This window comes from Perca fluviatilis, chromosome 6, assembly GCF_010015445.1.
Source record: "Perca fluviatilis chromosome 6, GENO_Pfluv_1.0, whole genome shotgun sequence".
Classification (NCBI taxonomy): domain Eukaryota; kingdom Metazoa; phylum Chordata; class Actinopteri; order Perciformes; family Percidae; genus Perca; species Perca fluviatilis.
This window is the reverse complement of record NC_053117.1, coordinates 19511567-19532388: the sequence shown is the minus strand read 5'-3', so window position 1 is coordinate 19532388 and position 20822 is coordinate 19511567. Positions and strand designations below refer to the sequence as shown.

Sequence of the window (20822 nt, the reverse complement as noted above, 5' to 3'; positions counted from 1 at the left end):
AATTAAATTTAAATGATTTACTGTGTCAAGTGAATTGGAGCCAAGTCATTGTTTTAATTGAGGATGATTTTTATTGATCAGTTCAGTTGGGGCCAGCTCTGATAACAAGACTTATGCTGACAATTATGTTTTGGCAAATAGTAGTTTTATAAATAGGCGCTGGTCCTACATTCTCCTTTTTAAACATTTTTGATCTCAGAGGGAGAACCAACAACACAACTACTCCAGCCTGCTGAAACGCCTTGTAAAACCGGAGCATGGCTAACAAATTGAAAATAACAGATTGCATGTGTGATAGCAGAAGTGATTATAGGGAAACCATCCTTAAAATATGTGAAGTCAGTCCCAGCGGATTATTTTACATTAAGATGAAACAAAACAAAGTTAATTAACCCTCCTGTTATCCTTGGGGTCAATTTGACCCCATTCAATGTTTAACATCTCTAAAAAAGTGCTTGACATCATTTTTTTTTGCTTCATATTGAATGACTTTTCCTAATTTAATGGGGACAACTGGGTAAACATAAAATTAACATGATGATATATTTTCAATGTTCTGTATGCATTTTGTACACATCGGTGTTCCTTGGGGTCAATTTGACCCCAGGCTGTTTTAGCTGTAAAATACATAGAAAATATGAACATTTTACACAAATTTGCTGAGATTGTTTTGGCTGTTATTGAGGTCACTTTCACATGCAGGTTGTTGCAATTTCACAATCTTCAATTCCCCTACCCCCACCCCACACACACACGCACCCATCCTCTGTGAGGGAGGGAAGATAACATTCAACATTTTCTAGTTGCCAGTTTAGGCTATCAACATAAATATTTGGTAAAAGTTTTTTAATTACCAACATTTTCTGGAGGTCAAATTCACCCCAAGGATAACAGATGTTAGTAAATTTGAGGATAACAGGAGGGTTAAGTCATTATATTAAATGCTGACGACATCATTTTGTTTGAACTTGCCAGCAATCTACAAAACTGTTTTTGTGTACAATTTAACATCTTGTAACATTTATGATCATACAAAGGGTTCCCATAAAGACCTGTCAGCTTTATGAGGTTCTCTGACATAACTCACATGATCTTTGGTGAAATGTCAGCTCATCGCTTATTCAGAGTTTACTGTAACCTGAAGCCATAAAACTGAACTTCCTTAACACAGAAAAATGGGAACTTAATGACCAAATCTTGGGTTGTGTAATTTGTCACTGTGACCTGCTCGTTAACCTGCAGTCTTAAGTACATGTAACCGTAAATGATTCATTTCTCTGGCCACAGGAAATAGCTTGAAATGCATTCCATTATATCACTGGTGTTTGCAACACACATAGGTTTCATGTCCTTAACTTGAGACTGTCCTGATGGATGAGTGACTCTGAATCCCAGGAACGGCTTGACCTTGAGTGATCTATAAAGTAGACACAAGTATTTCATATTATAATGAAGACAAGCACAGAAATAATAATTATTGAAATAATAATTGAATGTTAATGATACTGCCACATTTGCAGTTGGTTTTTCATCGTACTTTTAGATTTATTTTGACTAAGAGAGGATTTCAAATCCCTCTTACCGAGGACAAGCAGCTAGTTTGGGATGATGTGTCTTGTTTCTTGTGGTGCTTCTAGAGGACAGTACTAGTTGTCATTTATAAATGTAAAAACTGCAGTATGCATCAAATACTAATGTCTGCAGTATACTTATTTATCACCATTGTGGATGCAGCTAGTGGCTATTAAAACGATATACTCACTGTTGTAAGATAGGATCCTGCCAAATCTAAAGGGATTGTGTTTGAAGGCGATGGGCTCTGGGTGTAGGCCTGGTTTTCTACACGGAGCTGCTTGACTCTGCTCTGGAGGTAACGTAGAAGCTTAAATGAAGCCACGTCTGAGGGGCTGTGGGAGGCAGCAGAGGCCACAACATGGAGGGAGGGAGAGCAAACCGAATTCTGAGCTTCCTGATGGGGAAAAAGAAACCGAGAGATAAGAGGTATTTTGTCAGTAAACAAATGAATATGAAATATCTTTAGGTTACATATCTCTGAAAGCTTGGTGTTCGTGCCCACACAGCAACAGTAAAACATTTACCTTTGCACTAAACATCATCTGTCCTTCAGGCCTCTCACACTTTCTCTGACTCTCCTCTCGAGTCTTTGATGGTATTCTGGAACACAAACCTCTATTTGAAAAGTAGTTTGTTGTGAATAATTAACATAACTACATGAAGGAATTATTAGTTGACATGTACAGTGTTACTTTTATGCTATAAGACGCATACTGTATCGCAGTGAGTTGAGGTGAGATCATGCTCTTGTAAGGACAGACAGCTGGTTAGTAACTATGTCATCAGAAACCAGTTACCTGCACCTTAACAACTTTGTCTTGCACCTGTGGGATTAGAGCAAAACTTAAATATAGAAAAGCATAATATTTATTTATTTATATCCTATGGATCATAAAGTTTTCTTGGATTCTGGGCCATTTTTGAAAGAAGAGCAGATTTACCTCACATTTCCAAATAGTATCACTGCTTAAAGTGCTCATAGTATGCTCATTTTCAGGTTCATAATTGGATTTAGAGGTTGTACCAGAATAGGTTTATGTGGTTTAATTTTCAAAAAACACCATATTTTTGTTGTACTGCACATTGCTGCAGTTCCTCTTTTCACCCTGTGTGTTGAGCTCTCTGTTTTAGCTACAGAGTGAGGCATCTCACTTTTGTACCATCTTTGTTGGGAGTTGCACATGCGCAATAAGTACTGCTAGCTTGTCAGTTGCAGAGCATGAGGTTGTGCCACGCTAGCAGCTAGGCGAGCATTACAACGTGTGTTACAAAGTGATGCACATTCGTCACGGAAGTAATGGCTGGACTACAACAGAGCTGTTTGGAGCAGTTTGTGAACACTGTTTTCTCTGGACGATGGTAAGTCCCTTTGGGGTGGACTTTGGGCTTTTTCACTTTGTAAACCTATAACATGCACAAAAAGATATATAACACAATAAAGAAAAAGGGAACATACCAAAAAGCATAATATGAGCACTTTAATACTTAGAACAACATTTGTGTGCCTCTATTATGACTGTTTGTTCGCATGTTACCTTTCTAGTTCCGCTGTCAACTCTTCTTCAAACTTGCATGCCAGACGAGCTGCAGTCTGTTCCTTCCACTGACCCATGCTCCTCTGAACCTGCCTGAGTTCCAGGTCTTTGGCCTTCAGCTGTTTGCGAAGTGATGCTGCCACTCCTCCTCCCTCAGCCCCTCCATCACACATATGAGGCCAGTTCAGACTGCTTAACTCCTCAATGTGCTCCTGCAGAAGCAGACGGCGTTGCACAAAAGAGTGCAGTGAGTGATGAGTTTTCTGTGTCTAGAGTATGTGCTTTACAGAGTGTGTCAATTCAAACCTGAATGAGACGCTCCTTTAGAGAATCCAAGGCTTGGTCTCTGTTCATCCTCAGCTGTTGCCTCTGGATGCTCAATTCGCACTCCTGAAAAAAATATGAACTTGTATTCATGTGTACATTTAATGTTCTGTATTTTAAAACATCAGGCACAGTCTGAGCTATACCTTGTCTTTTCTCAGCTGCGCAGTGGTTTGTTTCTGTGAATCAAGCTCCTGTTGTAGATGGTTTATCAATTGCTTCAACTGCTCTCTTAGTGTTCTCAGGTTTGTTAGAGCCTCCGCTGCTGTAGGACTGCACAATACAAAGACATGAGAATTGGAAGCACACCATGTTTCCTTTAAAATATTCACGTCTTTCTAAACCAGATATGTATGTAAACTAGAGCAGGAATTTGTACCTGGGAGTTAGGTGCACAGAACTTTGTTTGGCTCCACTCTGCTCCACTAAGAGGTGTAGATGCTGGCACTCTGCTCCCAGCTCCTTGGCCCAGAGCCTGAGCTGCTGGTCCAGTTCAGCTGTGATTTGGTTATGGCTCCTCTCCCTTTCTTCAAGCATCACCCGGAGCCTGTCAGCCTCTTTCTCTGCCAGCTGAGCAGCCTCCTCGAGCCGCAGCGCTGCCCTCTGACTCTCCTGTGACCACAGACCACACCATGTCAGCTTTTCTACAGCACCACATTTCTTTGTGCGACTGCAAATTATTGCTTTCTGTGGCAACTTCTGCAGCTCAACCTGATGCTCCTCTTTCAGTGATTTGCAAATAACAGCCAGCAAAGACTCCTGCTCTCTCTGCTGTGCACAGCTTTCACTCTCCATCTCCTGTACTCTCTTTCAGATAAAAAGAAAGTCATAGAAAGAGAATGAAATCAGAATAGAATCAGAATACATTCCTGATTTATTTAAGATGGTAATGTTACATATCATGGTTGCGAGTCACCTTACAGTTTTTAGTTCCATCATTTTATGTTGAAGAGCCAGTGCTTTACTCTTCTCTCGCTGCATCTCACTCCTCATGCTTTTCAGCCTCTTTCTATTCTGCTCTTCCAGTATCCCACAGTGCACCTGCACTGCTTCCACTTTTTCTGCCTCCCACTTCCTCCTCTCCTCCTCTATTGCTTTGTGCACCTGAAAGGATGCATACTGTGCATAACATGTAATTGTGTTGAAAAATATTGTGTATATATAAGAGGATTATCAGAGTACCTTTTCCAAAGCTTCTACATGCAGCTCTTCTTCACGGTTCTTTGCCTCCTGCTTCTGCTGCTCCAGAGAATCCCTCAGCTTCTTTGCCTCTTCTTCTTTTAGCTGTCAGAATAAGAGATGATCACATGAAAAGTAACCCTGTGGAGTGTTTTTACTTACTGTACGTATAGTGTATAGTGCAATAATCATGAGAATAACATAGAAAAGTTAGGTTTTGATACTAACTAATGCCACCCAATCTTTACATACAACACATGCATTCATGGCAGTGCAAGATACTTTGGGTAAAACTGTACACCAAACAGTTTACATTGAGACAGTGTGGGAGTGGATTTCATATGTTCACAAAAAGACACTGACCTGAATGGAACTTTTCAAGGCCTCAATGTGTCGTGTGAGAGACAGAGCTTGTTCTTTCAAAGCGTTTGCCTTTTCCTCTTTAGTCTGTTTATTAACCTACAGCCAGAGTGATTGCTATATCATTAATCAAACTGTGATGATGTCATTTAAAGAATCAGTATTGTAGTTTTGCAGACATGTTGGTCACCTTTTGGATTTGCTGCTCATGAGCCAATGCCAATTCTTTCTTTTGCTGCTTTAATGCTGCCTCCTGAATAAAAAAAAAAAAGAGGAACTCTAATGACCTGTTACTTAATGTTACATTACAAAAAACACGACTTGTAGTCTTAAAAAACACAGCACATACCATCATTCTATGAGCTTGCTCATGGTCCTCTTTCCGTGCATTGCGGTGCTGGGTTTTCAGGTGTTGTAGCTCCCTCTTCACTCTATCACTTTCTGCTTGTAAGGCCCCACGTTGCTCCTGTAAATCTAGTAGCTGCAGCTCCTTCTGAGCCAACATCTTCTCCTGAGTGCCCACTCTGATCTTGCATTCTCCCAGTTCACCCTGCAGCTCGCTTACTTGAAACTCTACCGCCTGAGAGAAAGAGATACACCAAAAATAGTAGGGACAGTTAAAAAAAAAAATCAATAAACGTAACCATAAAAAGTGGATGTGTGCTATTTGCTTAACAGCTAATTGGATTTTAAATTTTTTTTAAATTAGAGTATGATGTCATTTGGTGCCACCTCGATGTGATCCTTTTTCTGCCTCTGTTTCTCCTCCAGACAAGTACAGCTGTTCCTCAGTACACTCTCTGCCTCTGTGACCCTCTGGAGCTCCTCACGAGTCTCCTCCAACTTCTGCTCCGAGATCACACAGAAACACATCCAGAGATATTTTCAACAAATACAAATACCTTCTCACTGTAGTTTTACACAAAGTGCTAAACAAAAACTGCAAAGAAAACCGCAAAACTGAAATGACACATTCACAATATAGTAATAGTTGTTAATCTGTTAAACACCTAATCAGTAATCCAAATATCAACAAACCGATAAATACTGCAAAAACTAAATCAAGTTTAGACCCTGCTATCACACCCAAATTGTTAAAACCTTCTGTGAAACACAAAATACAGTGCCTTGCGAAAGTATTCGGCCCCCTTGAACTTTTCGACCTTTTGCCACATTTCAGGCCTCAAACATAAAGATATAAAACTGTAATTTTTTGTGAAGAATCAACAACAAGTGGGACACAATCATGAAGTGGAACGAAATTTATTGGATATTTCAAACCTTTTAAACAAATAAAAAACTGAAATATTGGGCGTGCAAAATTATTCAGCCCCCTTAAGTTAATACTTTGTGCGCCACCTTTTGCTGCGATTACAGCTGTAAAGTCGCTTGGGGGTATGTCTCTATCAGTTTTGCACATCGAGAGACTGACATTTTTGCCCATTCCTCCTTGCAAAACAGCTCAAGCTCAGTGAGGTTGGATGGAGAGCGTTTGTGAACAGCAGTTTTCAGTTCTTTCCACAGATTCTCGATTGGATTCACGTCTGGACTTTGACTTGGCCATTCTAACACCTGGATATGTTTATTTGTGAACCATTCCATTGTAGATTTTGCTTTAGGTTTTGGATCATTGTCTTGTTGGAAGACAAATCTCCGTCCCAGTCTCAGGTCTTTTGCAGACTCCATCAGGTTTTCTTCCAGAATGGTCCTGTATTTGGCTCCATCCATCTTCCCATCAATTTTAACCATCTTCCCTGTCCCTGCTGAAGAAAAGCAGGCCCAAACCATGATGCTGCCACCACCATGTTTGACAGTGGGGATGGTGTGTTCAGGGTGATGAGCTGTGTTGCTTTTACGCCAAACATAACGTTTTGCATTGTTGCCAAAAAGTTCGATTTTGGTTTCATCTGACCAGAGCACCTTCTTCCACATGTTTGGTGTGTCTCCCAGGTGGCTTGTGGCAAACTTTAAACGATACTTTTTATGGATATCTTTAAGAAATGGCTTTCTTCTTGCCACTCTTCCATAAAGGCCAGATTTGTGCAGTATACGACTGATTGTTGTCCTATGGACAGAGTCTCCCGCCTCAGCTGTAGATCTCCGCAGTTCATCCAGAGTGATCATGGGCCTCTTGGCTGCATCTTTGATCAGTCTTCTCATTGTATGAGCTGAAAGTTTAGAGGGACGGCCGGGTCTTCGTAGATTTGCAGTGGTCTGATACTCCTTCCATTTCAATATTATCGCTTGCACAGTGCTCCTTGGGATGTTTAAAACTTGGGAAATCTTTTTGTATCCAAATCCGGCTTTAAACTTCTCCACAACAGTATCTCGGACCTGCCTGGTGTGTTCCTTGTTCTTCATGATGCTCTCTGCGCTTTAAACGGACCTCTGAGACTATCACAGAGCAGGTGCATTTATACGGAGACTTGATTACACACAGCTGGATTCTATTTATCATCATTAGTCATTTAGGTCAACATTGGATTATTCAGAGATCCTCACTGAACTTCTGGAGAGAGTTTGCTGCACTGAAAGTAAAGGGGCTGAATAATTTTGGACACTTAATTTTTCAGTTTTTTATTTCTTAAAAAAGTTTGAAATATCCAATAAATTTCGTTCCACTTCATTATTGTGTCCCACTTGTTGTTGATTCGTCACAAAAAATTACAGTTTTATATCTTTATGTTTGAAGCCTGAAATGTGGCAAAAGGTCGAAAAGTTCAAGGGGGCCGAATACTTTCGCAAGGCACTGTACCTATTTCTTTTAATAAGTAATAGTCTTTAAATACATTAAATAATTTACCTTTAATTTTCTAGTACCACTGGAGACAAACCCATTACTAGCCTATAATTTGATTGGTTAAAATGTTTTATTGTTATTTCCTCATCTAAAAATATAACTCTTTTTGGATGTTTTATTACTTATTATTTAGAATGTGGTTTTTAAAGTGTGAACGCTGTTTTATTACATTAAACTATTTTATTCTTGTTATGGTTATAGTTATAATTATGGACACAAATAGGCTTAAACACAGTACTTCTTGCATGGACTCTTGCTTCTCTCTTGCACGTCGCTGTTCAGCAAACAGTTCTGTTTTGGCATTATCCAGCTGTCTTTCCATCTCCTCTCTCTCCAGCACTGACATGACGACACTGGGCTGTTTGTGGAACAGTGGAGCAACAATAAAATTGTTGAAAAAAACACCCTGCGTATTAAAACATGTGAATGGCTGAACACAACCAAGAATTGACATATTGCTTGATTCAGGTTTCATTACCCTCTCCGTGAAGGCCGAATCCTTAAGAGTCTGTTTACTTTGACTCAGAGTTGCGAGTTCTTCTTTCATGTCTCTCATCTCGAGGATACAGGACGCTCTCTGCCTCTGCAGCTCATGCAGCTGGCAACTAAAACACATTCATAGTTGTATCACTACCCTTTATACAGAAAAGGATTATGTTGATGCAATGTGATGTTCCCATGTTGATGTATACAGTGTATAATACAGTTAGTAGGAGTTTGGTTTTATACCTAGAGTCTTTCCCTGCCCTTCTGTCTCTCAGAACAAACTCCAGAGTCCTCCTCTCCTTCTCCATCTTTGCTGTCTCTACAGTCAGTTGCTCTAATTCCTGCAAGGCATGCTGGGACATATAACATAAACTGTGAGTATTAGTGAGACTTCTGTATGCAGTGTTCTGATAAACTACTGTACACATTACCTTTCTTCTGTGTTGAAGTTCAGAGAGGCAGAGCTCAACATCTTTTAACTGAGTCTTCTTGTTCTGTAGTGTCTGCTCCTCCTTTTCACATTTCTATACCAGTCACACAGACCAGTTAAGTGATTTCTCATACACATGTACATAGGTGAATTTATACAGATGACATAAAAACATTTCTCTATACTAAATATGACTGGGAGACTTATTCTCACTTGTCGGAGTGTAGAGAGCCGCTCTTTCATCTTCGCCCAATCAGAGTGCATCTTATCTGATGTCCTCTCAGGCCAGTGATTCATTTCCTCATCTGTGTCATTGTCATTTTCCTCCAAAGAACACACAAGTCTGAGATACACAATCATGCACAATGTGCTAGTCAGAAATATGTGCAAAAAATAATCATTTTAAAATTGAACAAGACACTAAAGAAAAGGAAAAAAAAAAAATATGTTTTTAAATGTTCTTCCATGTGATTTACCTGTAAGTTTCTCTCTTGTTGCGCTGTGCTTTACTGACAGAAGGACTTCTGTTATGTACATTTCCATAAGAGGATCTTTGGCCTTCATAAAAACAAAAAAAGGCAAATTCTATGACATTTAAATGTTGTTACTGTGGACTCATAAAGGAATACACAGTCAGATCTTGCTTTACCTGATGTAGATTGAGGTTCACTTTCTTCCTGTGTGGGTGTGTCGTTGTCACTCTGGTTGGTACAGTAGTCATCCATGCCCGTGACAGACAGAGTGAGAGAGCGCCATCCTGACGGGGATCACACAATTGATGTGAACTGTATTTTTTGTACTCTTCATTACTATCATTTTCTGCATTTTAAGAGTTTGCTTTCAAGCATTATCTCTTAAATATTTTAGTTTGTGCTGTCAGCTCTTTTTGTTGGCTGTATTTTGGATGCAGGTCATTCCAATACAAAACTCCATTTGACTGGAATAATATTCCTGTTTTTCTGAGATCTATTACCTCTTTCTGCTGCTTCAGGACATCTTTATTTTCTCATCTTAAAACAGCCTGTTTATGCTTTTAATTTGTGTGTTATTACAATCTTCAGTGTATCTGTGCTTCTAATAAACTAAAGGCACACTGCTTCAATTGCTCTTTATGCTGATGTAATTTATTTATTACATTTTTCCTGTACAACACTTGAGGGCTGGGGGTGTGGGTGAGAGAGGGTGAGCGAGCTGTCTGTATCTGTGTATTTGCAGTGTTTGTTATTTAATGCTGTTTTTGTTTGTATGTGTTTTATCTTTTTTTTGTTTTGTTTATAGGACCCCCTTGAAAAATGAGAATCTACATCTGAAGGGGCTACTCTATCAATAAAATCAAATTTTCAAATGGTGATATTAGATATATTAACATGTTTTGAGACTTGCTGCCCTCCACATTGTTTGCCATCTCTCACCTGTTTGCCTGTGAATATGCTGCCTGACTTGCTCTGTGCAGACTGAGTCAAGGTCACTGTCAATGGACACGGTGTCAAAACTCCACACAGGTACTCCTATAAGAAAAGAAAATGGCCTACAATCACTGTTTGTAATGAATGAATTTCCAAGAGGATTTGTGAGACTGTGCCTGCAGGAGCAGTGTAATCTGTGTGTGGTACCTGCCAAGCTCCTGGTCTTAGGAGAACGGCTGTTCTGCCACAGGGTTTCATGTTCTGTTACAATCTCTGTTCTGTGGACTGAAAGGAAAAAAAAAAGGTGTAAAGGACCCATAAAAGTAATAGGACTAAAAGTCAAAAGGCAGGTTAGTGTGCTGCAATGTAAACTACAACCCATAATACAAAAGGACTGTTACAAACAATATACTCATTGTACTATTCTTGGGGATAAAGATATAAAGTTTTATCCTTCGTGTGGCACCAAGGGTGTAAGCCCATAGACAGTAAAATAAATGGACAAACAGATCCCGTTGCTCTGGGCGGAGGATATTAAAAGCACTTTTCCGGTGAGCGCAGAGCGTTACTGCGCAGCTGTAAACTGAGCTTGAAGAAGTAGATGTGACGTGAGCAACCTGTCTGAAAGTTGGAAGTCTTCTGGTAGCTGTGCCAAGAGAAATCTCAATCATTGCCAATCTTACAGAGACGGAGAGCGTAGGTATATGTAAGGAGATAACATAGGCACAGGCTAATTATTGCTAACTAAAATGCTAGTTAACATTAGTAATTAAACCTAAACAGCTAATGTAAGTCGAAACTGTCCGCGAGCTTCTCCTGTACTATATGGTAATTCCTCTTCTATGCGACAGTAAGTTGCGTGGTTATGACACAATCGTTAGCCTATTTTTACAAAAACGTCTGCTACTGGGCCATAACGTGAGATACAAGGTAATGGAGCCTTTTATAAATTGTCGTGTTTCTTTAGAAATAAACAATGGACAAATAGAGTCTTTAAACGCTTCAGATGTAAAGTTATTCGCTGTCAAAGTGACGCCAAAATGAATGGCAGTCAATGGGATGCTAACGGGCGGTGATGGCTTGTTAGCAACTAAATGGCTCCATAGGAGCTATGCTTTCCGGAGGCTGGCTTCCTTGGGCATGGCTACCAGAAAACTTACAACTTTCAGACAGGTTGCTCACGTCACATCTACGTCGGCAAGCTCAGTTTGCAGCTGCGCAGTAACGCTCAGTCATCACCGGAAAAGTGATTCTAATAGCCTTCACTGGTCCCCGTCCAGAGCAACGGGATCGGTTGGTCCATTTATTCTACTGTCTATGGGTGGCACTTAAGGAAAGGCCATGGGGTCCTTCATTAAAAGGTTCACCCCCATGAATGTGCTCTGCACATTTCAATCTAATTAGGTTATGTATGTGTGCAAAGTTGAAATTTGGGATAAGGGTATTGCAAAAGATCACATCCAGAAAGGAAAGGTTTCATCCTCTGAGGGTAATGAATGGGCTCAGTAAATTTCAAGGCAATATGCCCATTAGATGTAGGGAGAGGCACGTTCTGTGAGTTAGATTTCATCTGGGCACTGTAATCATCGACATCAAGAGTTTGTAAAGTGAGTACTCACTGCTACTGCCATCATCACCAAGCCTCTGTGGTGTGTTGTATGTCTCTCCAGCTCCTGCTTGCTCACTACATGATGTATTAACTCCATAGCCGTCATAAAGACATTTCTCCAGTTCCTTTCTTTGACAATAGTGAGCCGTCTCTGTGTCTTTGTTGCTTTCCCCAGTCATTGCTGTTCCTCTTCTGTCGACATTAAGAATACAGTGTCCTTTTTGTTCACTCTGGCAAGTGTCACAGTCAAGTATCTCTGTCCTCTCAGCCTCTTCCTCTTTGTCAAGTTGCTGCACATTATTCACTGGCAATGCCAATTCAACCATTTCATCTCTGAAGCATCGGACAAAGTCCTCAGTGCAGATGCTGTCTGAAGGAGGGTGGGTTACTCCTGTCATGCTTCCCTCGTTACAGGTTTCTCCAAGCAGCCTCTGGAGCCTCCACATCACCTGCTCCCTCTGAGTCTCTATTTCCTCTTTGTCTCTTGTCCTTCTGTCCAATTTCAGTTTATTTTCCTCATGAGTAATGGGACCGTCCTGGCAACCTGTGCTACTCTCTGGGGGAAGAGCAGAAGAGAGATAGGGTGCTTTTTTGCAAAGAAAAAGCTGGTTCTGTTGTCCTAATGTCACTTTCATATAAACCATAGATTCTAGTGCAGCACACAGGCCCTCAGAAACATTTTGTGCAGCTCCTGAACATGACATGAAATGCATGCATATATACAGTATATATTTTAATCTTCTGCGGTCCATTAAAATGACGTGGCTCCATTCACAAATGCATTTTTTCAACAGGCAATTATCTGTAGCAGATAGCTACTTTCCTTTAGGATAGATTCGAGGGTATCATGATCATGTAGCATTAGGCCATAAAAACGTCATATAAAAAGTCATAGTATGCCATAATGTCATATAGAAAGTCATAGTATAGTATGGTATAAAAAATGTCATACAAATGTCATTGTATATCATGCCATAAAAGTATGCCATAAAATGTCATATAGAAAGTTATAGTATAGTATGCCATAAAAAATAATAAAAAAATGTTATAGTGTAGTATGTCAAAGAAGAGTGTCATAGTGTGGTATGCCATAAAAAAATAAAAAAATGATAGTGTAGTATGTCACTTGGCTACAGTGTCAAACAACCCCCCCCCCCTCAAGCGTCAGGTTAGGAGTGACAACTTAGAAAGCTACTGGTTGTATATATACTGGCGCCTCGCCAGCATTGTGGGAATTAAATTCTGTCATCAATGCTAGTGTTTTTCCATTAATAATACTAATATTGAAATATTACCTGATGTTTGCTCCATTGTCAGAGTGTTTATCAAATCAAGACAAGAAATAGGAATGTCATTTGTTTGAGTAGTACTCCCAAGCCCTGTGTCTTTGCTCAGAGATTGACTCCAGTTGAGAGGAGCTAGAAAAAGCAAATTAAAACACAGATTATCACCTGAAAAATAAAAAATAAAATCTTGAAATTTGGTATAAGGTGTGGGTTATGACATAAATGACCTGCATCACTGCAATCATGCTCTCTAGAAATTGCCTGATGTTTCTGGGGCTGGACCTGCATATTAATCACTGTTTACTGTTAAAAACATTTATTCTGGATTACACATACATACATACATACAGACAAGCAGAGAGACAGAATAAAAATCACAGACCTGCAGCTGACCAAGCTGAGCATCAATAGCATCTAGGAGAAGGTCACAGTGGTCCAGTTTGAGAGGAGGAGAGTCCAGTCCAGACACACTGCTGTGAAGATCTGACAAGGCAAGGCAAAAGGGTCACTAACAGTGCGTGCAAACTCCCAAGAGGGTGAGATATACATGATATAGATGTACTGCTGATACAAAACCTGGGTAAAGAAGCTCATCTTTGTCTGCTCTGCCATGGCCTCTGTCAGCCATTGCCTGTTGCTGAAGACAAGTATCCAGTATCCACTCAGCAGTACCATACAGACACAAAATCCTCAGTGTCCACTGGTTAAGGCTGACTGGACAGTCATAAGGAGTGGGGGGTTATGTTGCTCAGTTGTCCAGGAAACCAAGACAATTGAACTTGTCCCTCTTTTCACTAAGAAGACTATAAATTCCTTCCTCTGTCTCACACTCCCCAAAATGGGGACATTTTGGGGACATTAGGTACAGGAGCTGTAGGCTACAAGTCAGTCCACCTTAACACTGTAATGCCAAATCTTTAGCTTGCCATGACTGAAAGCTAATATAATATCAGTAACGTTAGTGCTAAATACCATTTTCTTAGCCCAGACTAACCAAACAGAACCAGATGCTATAGTTAGTCCAAAACTCCCTAATGATTTAATTTACATGTAGCTAGCTAGGTTATAGAAGACAAAACATAGAACTAAATCGTTCAGCAACCATTGTACTGACTCAAACATCAACAACCTACTTACTTTCAGGGTTTAAACGCGGAGACTTCGATGCTGAACTTGACTCTTCCGTGCTGAGCTGCGGTGCTTGATTGACAGGAGCTTCTGGTTGCCATGGAAACTGTCAAACAGCTCGCCAAGCCACCCGCACATGAAAGTGAGAGCAGCCCAGCGGCAATATTAGCGCCAGAGAAGCCCAGACAGTCTGTAGAAGAGTCTATAGGATTTTCACATACATTAAAATAGCTGTACAATTATATTGCCTGTAATGTGTTCTTATTCCTGATATAAATTTCGGTGAGGTAATGAATTCATTATTTGTTTCTTTTATATTGGCCTATAAAGGTAATACCGACAAGTTCGCTAATTATTTGTACGGTATTATACTTTTACTATTATACCAAACTTGGCGATTCCCACTGTGGGCTGGGCCTTTTTGTGTGGAGTTTGATTGTTCTTCCCATAGACAGTAAGGTTCTTCCAGACTTTCTTTGACATACTATGACTTATTTTTATCACTTTTTTCGACATACTTACTACCCAGTAAGCACACATACGTCGGCACGACGTATGCAATTGATCGCTTCGTCTGCAATTGATCGCGGGTCATAAAGAAGAATAACGAAGCATCGTTTATTGAGCGTCTGGACGTCTTATTATGATCACAATCTAGCTATACATCGCAGCGACGTATTAACTATGTCGGTGAGATGCATTAACAGTTCCTCAGTTGTTCGCGGGTCATTTGGAAGTATCGTTTATTGAGCGTCTGGACGTCTTATTATGATCACAATCTATACATCGCAGCGACATATTAACTATGTCGGTGAGATGTATTAACGGTTCCTCAGTTGTTCGCGGGTCATTTGGAAGCATCGTTTATTGAGCGTCTGGATGTCTTTACTGTACACACACACTGTTGATGTGATGGACAGTGAATCTGAATTCTGCGCCCAGCAACATATTCGCGCCACAGTCGATAAAGGAAGGGGGGAAAAAAGTTGCCAGTCTATGAAGGGTTAGGATGGAGACTGCTTCTTTGCTGCTGTCAAATACCATGGTAAGCACTATTTCATCTTAACGTAACGTTAATACAAATATTTCGACGTTTTCTCATGTGGAAGTTGGTGTTCATCGGACTAGCTAATAACAAGATAGCTATGTTAGTAAGTTACGCCATGTCATGGTTTAAAGTAACTTTAGAGCCGTTAGATCAGGCTCACATCGCACTAGCCGCCCTTTTTCACATTCATTTAAAATTAAAATATCCGTGCTCTAGCTAAAAAGTTATCTGCTAGCTATATTAAATCTCAGTTGCAGTACATGCCAGTAACGTTAGCTAAGGTGAGGCTGCTAGCTATAGCTAATTGAACGTTACCCGATATCACTTAACGTTAATTTTAGCTAGCTAGCTAGCTAACAGTAACTGAGTGCCGCACCTCAGTCATACTTTGCTCATATCGGTTAATTTGATTTTTGTTTTGGCTTTAATGGAGCTGAAATCTCAACAGTGAACATTTAAAGCTGAAGACTTGTTATAAAATCAAAATGTAGCTAGCTAAAGGTAAATTCGGCATGTAGCGTTAGCTAGCTAGCTAATCTGCCAACTAACGTTAAATCATATTTAAAAAAGGTGAAGAGGTTCAGGGGCCGTCTAATGGCAGGCTAACATTTTATTTTTACCCTGCTTATTAACTAAATGACACTATGTAAAATTAGTTTAGGACAGTTTAGCTAGTAAGACTGTGGTTCGTTTATGTACACTCTGCATTAAATTTTTGAAAATGGGGTTGGGAGTGCCAACGGTCATAAAACATCAGTTATTAGCTAGCTAGATGGCACCCGTTTTCGAGGGCCTTCAAAACACTAATGAGCATCGTCACCTGTTACCATGATTTTCTTGCTGATATATCACTAACGTTGATTAATTAAAATAAAAACAATTTACTTGGCAAGCTAGCGTTAGCTTAATGTAACTAGTTACTGTCCAGTCACTTAACTTTAAGTTTAACTTTTTGTTGAAGCTAAATTGACCATAAGCCTAACTGACATTAGCGGTTTATAATCGGCTTTAACAGGGACTAAACACGTTCTATGGACATATTGAATCACATTTGACTTTGAGATCAATACAATTATCAATATCACAATAATTTAATTGGTATATTGCTTTTTTTTCTCCCGTTTTTCCGTTAGAACGATGTAGCTATGTGTGCGTCTGTAAGATGTATGAAATACGTTGGAACGATGTATATATGTATACGTCGCGGAGAGAGCGGCTATATGTCGTTGAAACGTACAGCAGCGACGTCCCGGGGACGTCGTGCCAGTGAGCAAAAGAGCAATCTACTACGTATCCCCGATGAATTTGGATTACATCGCCAATACATCGCCATACATCGTGGCGACGTATGTGTGCTATAATGTTTATAGCAAGGGTAACTTTGGTAAACTGTTAGTTGATGTTTGTTTGCTTGTTTGTTTCACTAGTTATCCCTCATTAAAAAGGGGGTTCTTGCTAAGAATATCACCATCTTCTACAAAATGTCAGGAATACACTGTGTTCATTGCGAAACAGTAGTTACAATACTAAAAATACTGCATCCTCACAAAAGACCAGTATTTTTTGATAGTAGCTTTCACATAGTGTGTCTGTTTTTATGTTGGTATGATGTATAGTGGAAGATCAGAAAACGTCGGCAGGAGGTGGGAGAGAAGGCAATGCAGAGATGAAGGACATCATACCACAATAATAGTTGTGTGTGTGTGTATAAGCCTGATCAACAAGTGAAAAGAGTCAGGTATGTTATTGTCATATTAGTTTGTTGCAAGAAGCAAATTACACACCTGTAATCTGAATCTATCTAGTATTTGGGCGGCAGTGCGCACTCCCATGATTCTTATGTGTTGCTCTATTTTTTTTAACCCCCTGTGTGTTCAACGGGTCCTAGACTTTCTCTATCTATTACATTGTACTTGAATTATTAATTACCTCTGTATATTAATCTCTTTCAGATAAGAGGAAAGAGTTTGAAAACTGATTTGATGACCATTGCTGAATTGGCCTGCTAAGAGGAAGAGGCACTAATGATTCCAGAAGAGGAAGCCAAAGAAGAAGACCTACGCAGACTTTGAAATGGGTAGGTAATAAACTATTATTAAATCATATCCATCTATCAATAGTAAATATTTTAACCCTTTGAAGTTGTACTTAAGTTACATTTTGTATTCAAATGTAACCCTAATCAGTGCAGTGAAGGAGATATACCACACGTCCTTCCTGCTGCTGCCAGACTTTATAATCAACACTGCTCCAAGTAGACCACACACGCCCTATCTGAACAATTTACTCACGTGCAACATCAATGCTACACCTTTATACTACAATATCAATAACTCCTCTGTGAACAATACGTGATTAAATTAACTTTTGTCTGTATACTGAACAGTTTTAACTGCTTTATTCTTGCGTTTTTACTGATGCTTTTGTCATTGCACTTTCCTTCTGGTGCAGTATCACTGAAAATGTCCTCTACTGTGGGATTAATTAAGGTTCTTATCTTGTTTAAATTTTTATGTTTGTATTTTTCAGATCTCTCAATTGCCATGATGACCAAGATATTGAACGGGAAAATGTGGAAAGCTGCCATATTCCCAGTCATTACTTTGCCAAATCATCTGTGGTAAGTTTACAAAATCATAATTGAAAATGGGAGTAGGAAGTAAAAAGAGGGCAGCATAAAATGACACCTTTGGTTTCAAAAGTAACTACTTTTTAAATAATTGTGATTACTATGAAACCTTGATGTTAGCCTTTTAGAGAGAAAGTTATGGTATTTTTTATGGGACGATTTATAACATGCTATTTAAAGCTTTAATTTACAAAGTGATCTAAATACATATTGTCAGAATGGCACTTTAACAGCTTCGCGGTTGAGGCTAGATGGGATACAGCTACGGTGCGACAGTTAAGTTTAGGCACCAAAATGACTTGTTAAGTTCAGGAAACACAGACGTCGGTTTGGAATAAAAAACTCTAGAGGAATGAAACACGTTTTCCTGGGTGAAAGTATAACAAATATATTATATTAGTCTAGAATTTTGCGGGATTTTTGTGTAACTTTTGGTCCGTAGCTGTATCCCTTCTACCGTAAACAGCGCACCTTGAACTTCATCCAAAATGAAACTGCACAGAGCTACGCCCCCTACTGACCAAATGTCCTTACTGTTCAATTATATTTAAAGGCTGAATGGGAGTTTCTGAGGAAAATTTAGCAGAATTTAACTAAACCCGTTAACAACTATTTGGCTCGCCATATTCATACTTGTCATTTCTATTCTATTCACATCTGCAAAAAAAATATTACTCAACCACTTCAAAAAAAAGGGAGATGAAACAAAATGTATTAAAAGATACTTATTCGAATAGCGCCAAAACCCAAATCTTTTTTCTTGTCACTGCAGCACCACCGCTAAGGGACCCTACTTTCCTGAGTAACGGCCCGGCCATCAAGGAGTTCCCCCAACTGGCAACAGACTGGAGCAGAGGCTGTAGCAGGGACAGCACATTTTTTTGCTACTGAAATAATTTACATTATGATAGAAAGTGGACAATATAGTGTGACAATTAGTTTTTGTTCTCCAACATGTACACACTGCTGTTGTGAAGCAGTGATATACAGCTCACGAGTGTGTAGTCAAAAGAGAGAAATATTGTATATTTCAGCGACTCCGAACACAGCCAATAATCGAGAGACACACCCACCAAACGAGAGAAAACATAACTCAAGCCGTTGCACCCCGTTCCCAGGAAACGTGCGTGCCCCAGCTCTTTGCCTGAGGGGAAGCCCACAGTCTCAGACTTTAAAAAAAAAAAACCTGGTTTAAGCTTTTAACCCTTGTGTTGACTTCGGGTCAAATTGACCCGTTTTCAACTTTTGTTTTATATCAGAAAATATGGGACGTAGAAATAAGCGCTGAAAATGTGTAGAAGAAAAATCTTTTTTTTTTTTTTTTTTCAAGGTTGACGGGAAGACAACACAAGGTAGTGTTTTTGTACATTAGCCCTTAGTATAGACCACAGTAGGATAATTATCCCCAAATCTAGCTACATACAAGAATATATTTTAATGTGTTACAGTGTGCTTTTTTCTATAATGATTTGAACTTGTGTAAATTGTCTTTGAGTACCCTGAAAAGCGCTTTATAAATAAAATGTATTATAAGTAATTGTGTATGGTTTATCTATCTTACTTTAGCAATTCAATTTAGTAAAGATATTTAAAGTAATTGTGTGTGTGACCTATACTGACCAGTTTTGTTAAATGGATTAATGCAGGATCAATTGATCTGCACATCTTCCTGACATCTGTACTACGTATAACAGATGTCAGGAAGATGTACCTGAGACTGCATCTGTAAAATGTATAGCAGATGTTAGAGCGACGTATATAAGCCTGCATCTCTACGATGTATTGCATACGTTAGAACGATGTATATAAGCGTACATCTCTACGATGTATTGCATACGTTAGAACAACGTATATAAGCGTACATCTCTACGATGTATTGCATACGTTAGAACAACGTAAGCGTACATCTCTACGATGTATTGCATACGTTAGAACGACGTATATTGCCTGCATCTCTACGACGTATGGCATCCGTTAGAACGATGTATATATGTATACGTCGCGGAGAGAGCGGCTATATGTCGCTGAAACGTAGCGCAGCGACGTCGCGGGGACGTCGTGCCAGTGAGCAAACTACCAAAATACTACGTATCCCCGATGCATTCTGTTTACATCGCCAATACGTCGCCGCGACGTATGTGTGCTTACTGGGTATGATTTTGTTATCACTTTTTTTCGAAATACTATACAATGACCTTTTTTCGACATAACTATAGTGGCTTTTTAATCACTTTTTCGACATAGTGGCCTATGACTTTTTTTCGACTTATTATAGGCTACTATGACTTTTTATGACTTCTTTCGACTTATGACTATGATTTTTTTATCATGTTTGTTGACATACATACTTTGACTTTTTTTAACATACTATGCTATATTATTTTTTTTTCGACATACTACTATATGATTTTTTTAAACATTCTATGAGTTTTTTCAACGTACTGCATTGGTGACACAGTGGCTTATATATTATTATAACATTTTTTTTGACATACTATACTATGAAAATTTTTGACATACTATACTGTGACTTTTTCATGATATGACATTCTAAAAAAATTTCGACATACTATACTATGAAAAAAAGGTCAACATACTATACTATGAACAGTTTTGAAATACTATACTATGACTTTTTTATCAAATATTTCGACATATTATGACTTTTTAATTGTACTATTATTTATTAAGTCATCTTAGCTATTGGACTGATGATTGCAGGTCACCACCATTGCTGCGTTGTTGTTGTTGTTGTTTATGTTCTGTTTTCTGTATCCTCTACATCTTCATTGTTGTTGGATGTTTGGTGTGGTTTTTATTGTTTATTGTTTATGGTTATTTACTGTTGTATGTGCTTAATGTTTAATGTGGCTCCCTTGACTGTAAAACAAATTCCCCTCGGGGCAATAAAGGTTTTATTCATTCATTCATTCAATTCATTCATTCATGACTTTTTTTCACTTTTTGTCGACATACTATATATACTATGACATTTTTATCACTTTTTTCAAAAATGTCATAGTATAG

At 39.1% G+C, this 20822-nt stretch overlaps 1 protein-coding gene and 1 long non-coding RNA gene across 4 annotated transcripts; one reads left to right on the top strand and one right to left on the bottom strand.

The window, feature by feature from the left end:
* Nucleotides 1-65: 65 nt before the first annotated feature.
* On the bottom strand, nt 66-14213 carry si:ch211-102c2.8 (trichohyalin). Its single transcript, XM_039802953.1, has 31 exons — nt 14128-14213; nt 13567-13704; nt 13373-13473; nt 13218-13272; nt 13000-13122; nt 11715-12260; nt 10303-10380; nt 10102-10197; nt 9339-9446; nt 9166-9247; nt 8903-9032; nt 8691-8783; nt 8503-8612; nt 8252-8378; nt 8012-8131; nt 5706-5819; nt 5323-5553; nt 5164-5226; nt 4977-5072; nt 4617-4718; nt 4356-4538; nt 4146-4241; nt 3814-4046; nt 3581-3707; nt 3417-3500; nt 3111-3322; nt 2373-2399; nt 2100-2175; nt 1763-1969; nt 1583-1633; nt 66-1417 (listed from the first exon to the last, which is right to left on the bottom strand). The coding sequence occupies exons 2-31, from the start codon at nt 13616-13618 to the stop codon at nt 1352-1354; spliced, it is 3789 nt and encodes a 1262-aa protein (XP_039658887.1). The 5' UTR covers nt 13619-13704; nt 14128-14213; the 3' UTR covers nt 66-1351.
* Nucleotides 14214-14936: 723 nt separating this feature from the next.
* LOC120560999 lies at nt 14937-17721 on the top strand. 3 transcript variants are annotated; one of them, XR_005639554.1, is made up of 4 exons: nt 14937-15163; nt 16783-16904; nt 17119-17243; nt 17358-17430. It is a non-coding gene; the product is annotated as an uncharacterized LOC120560999 (long non-coding RNA). The 3 variants fall into 3 exon arrangements; XR_005639555.1 differs by lacking the exons at nt 14937-15163; nt 17358-17430 and adding an exon at nt 17696-17721 and having other exon boundaries at nt 16523-16904; XR_005639553.1 differs by lacking the exon at nt 14937-15163 and having other exon boundaries at nt 16523-16904.
* The last annotated feature ends 3101 nt before the right edge of the window (nt 17722-20822 follow it).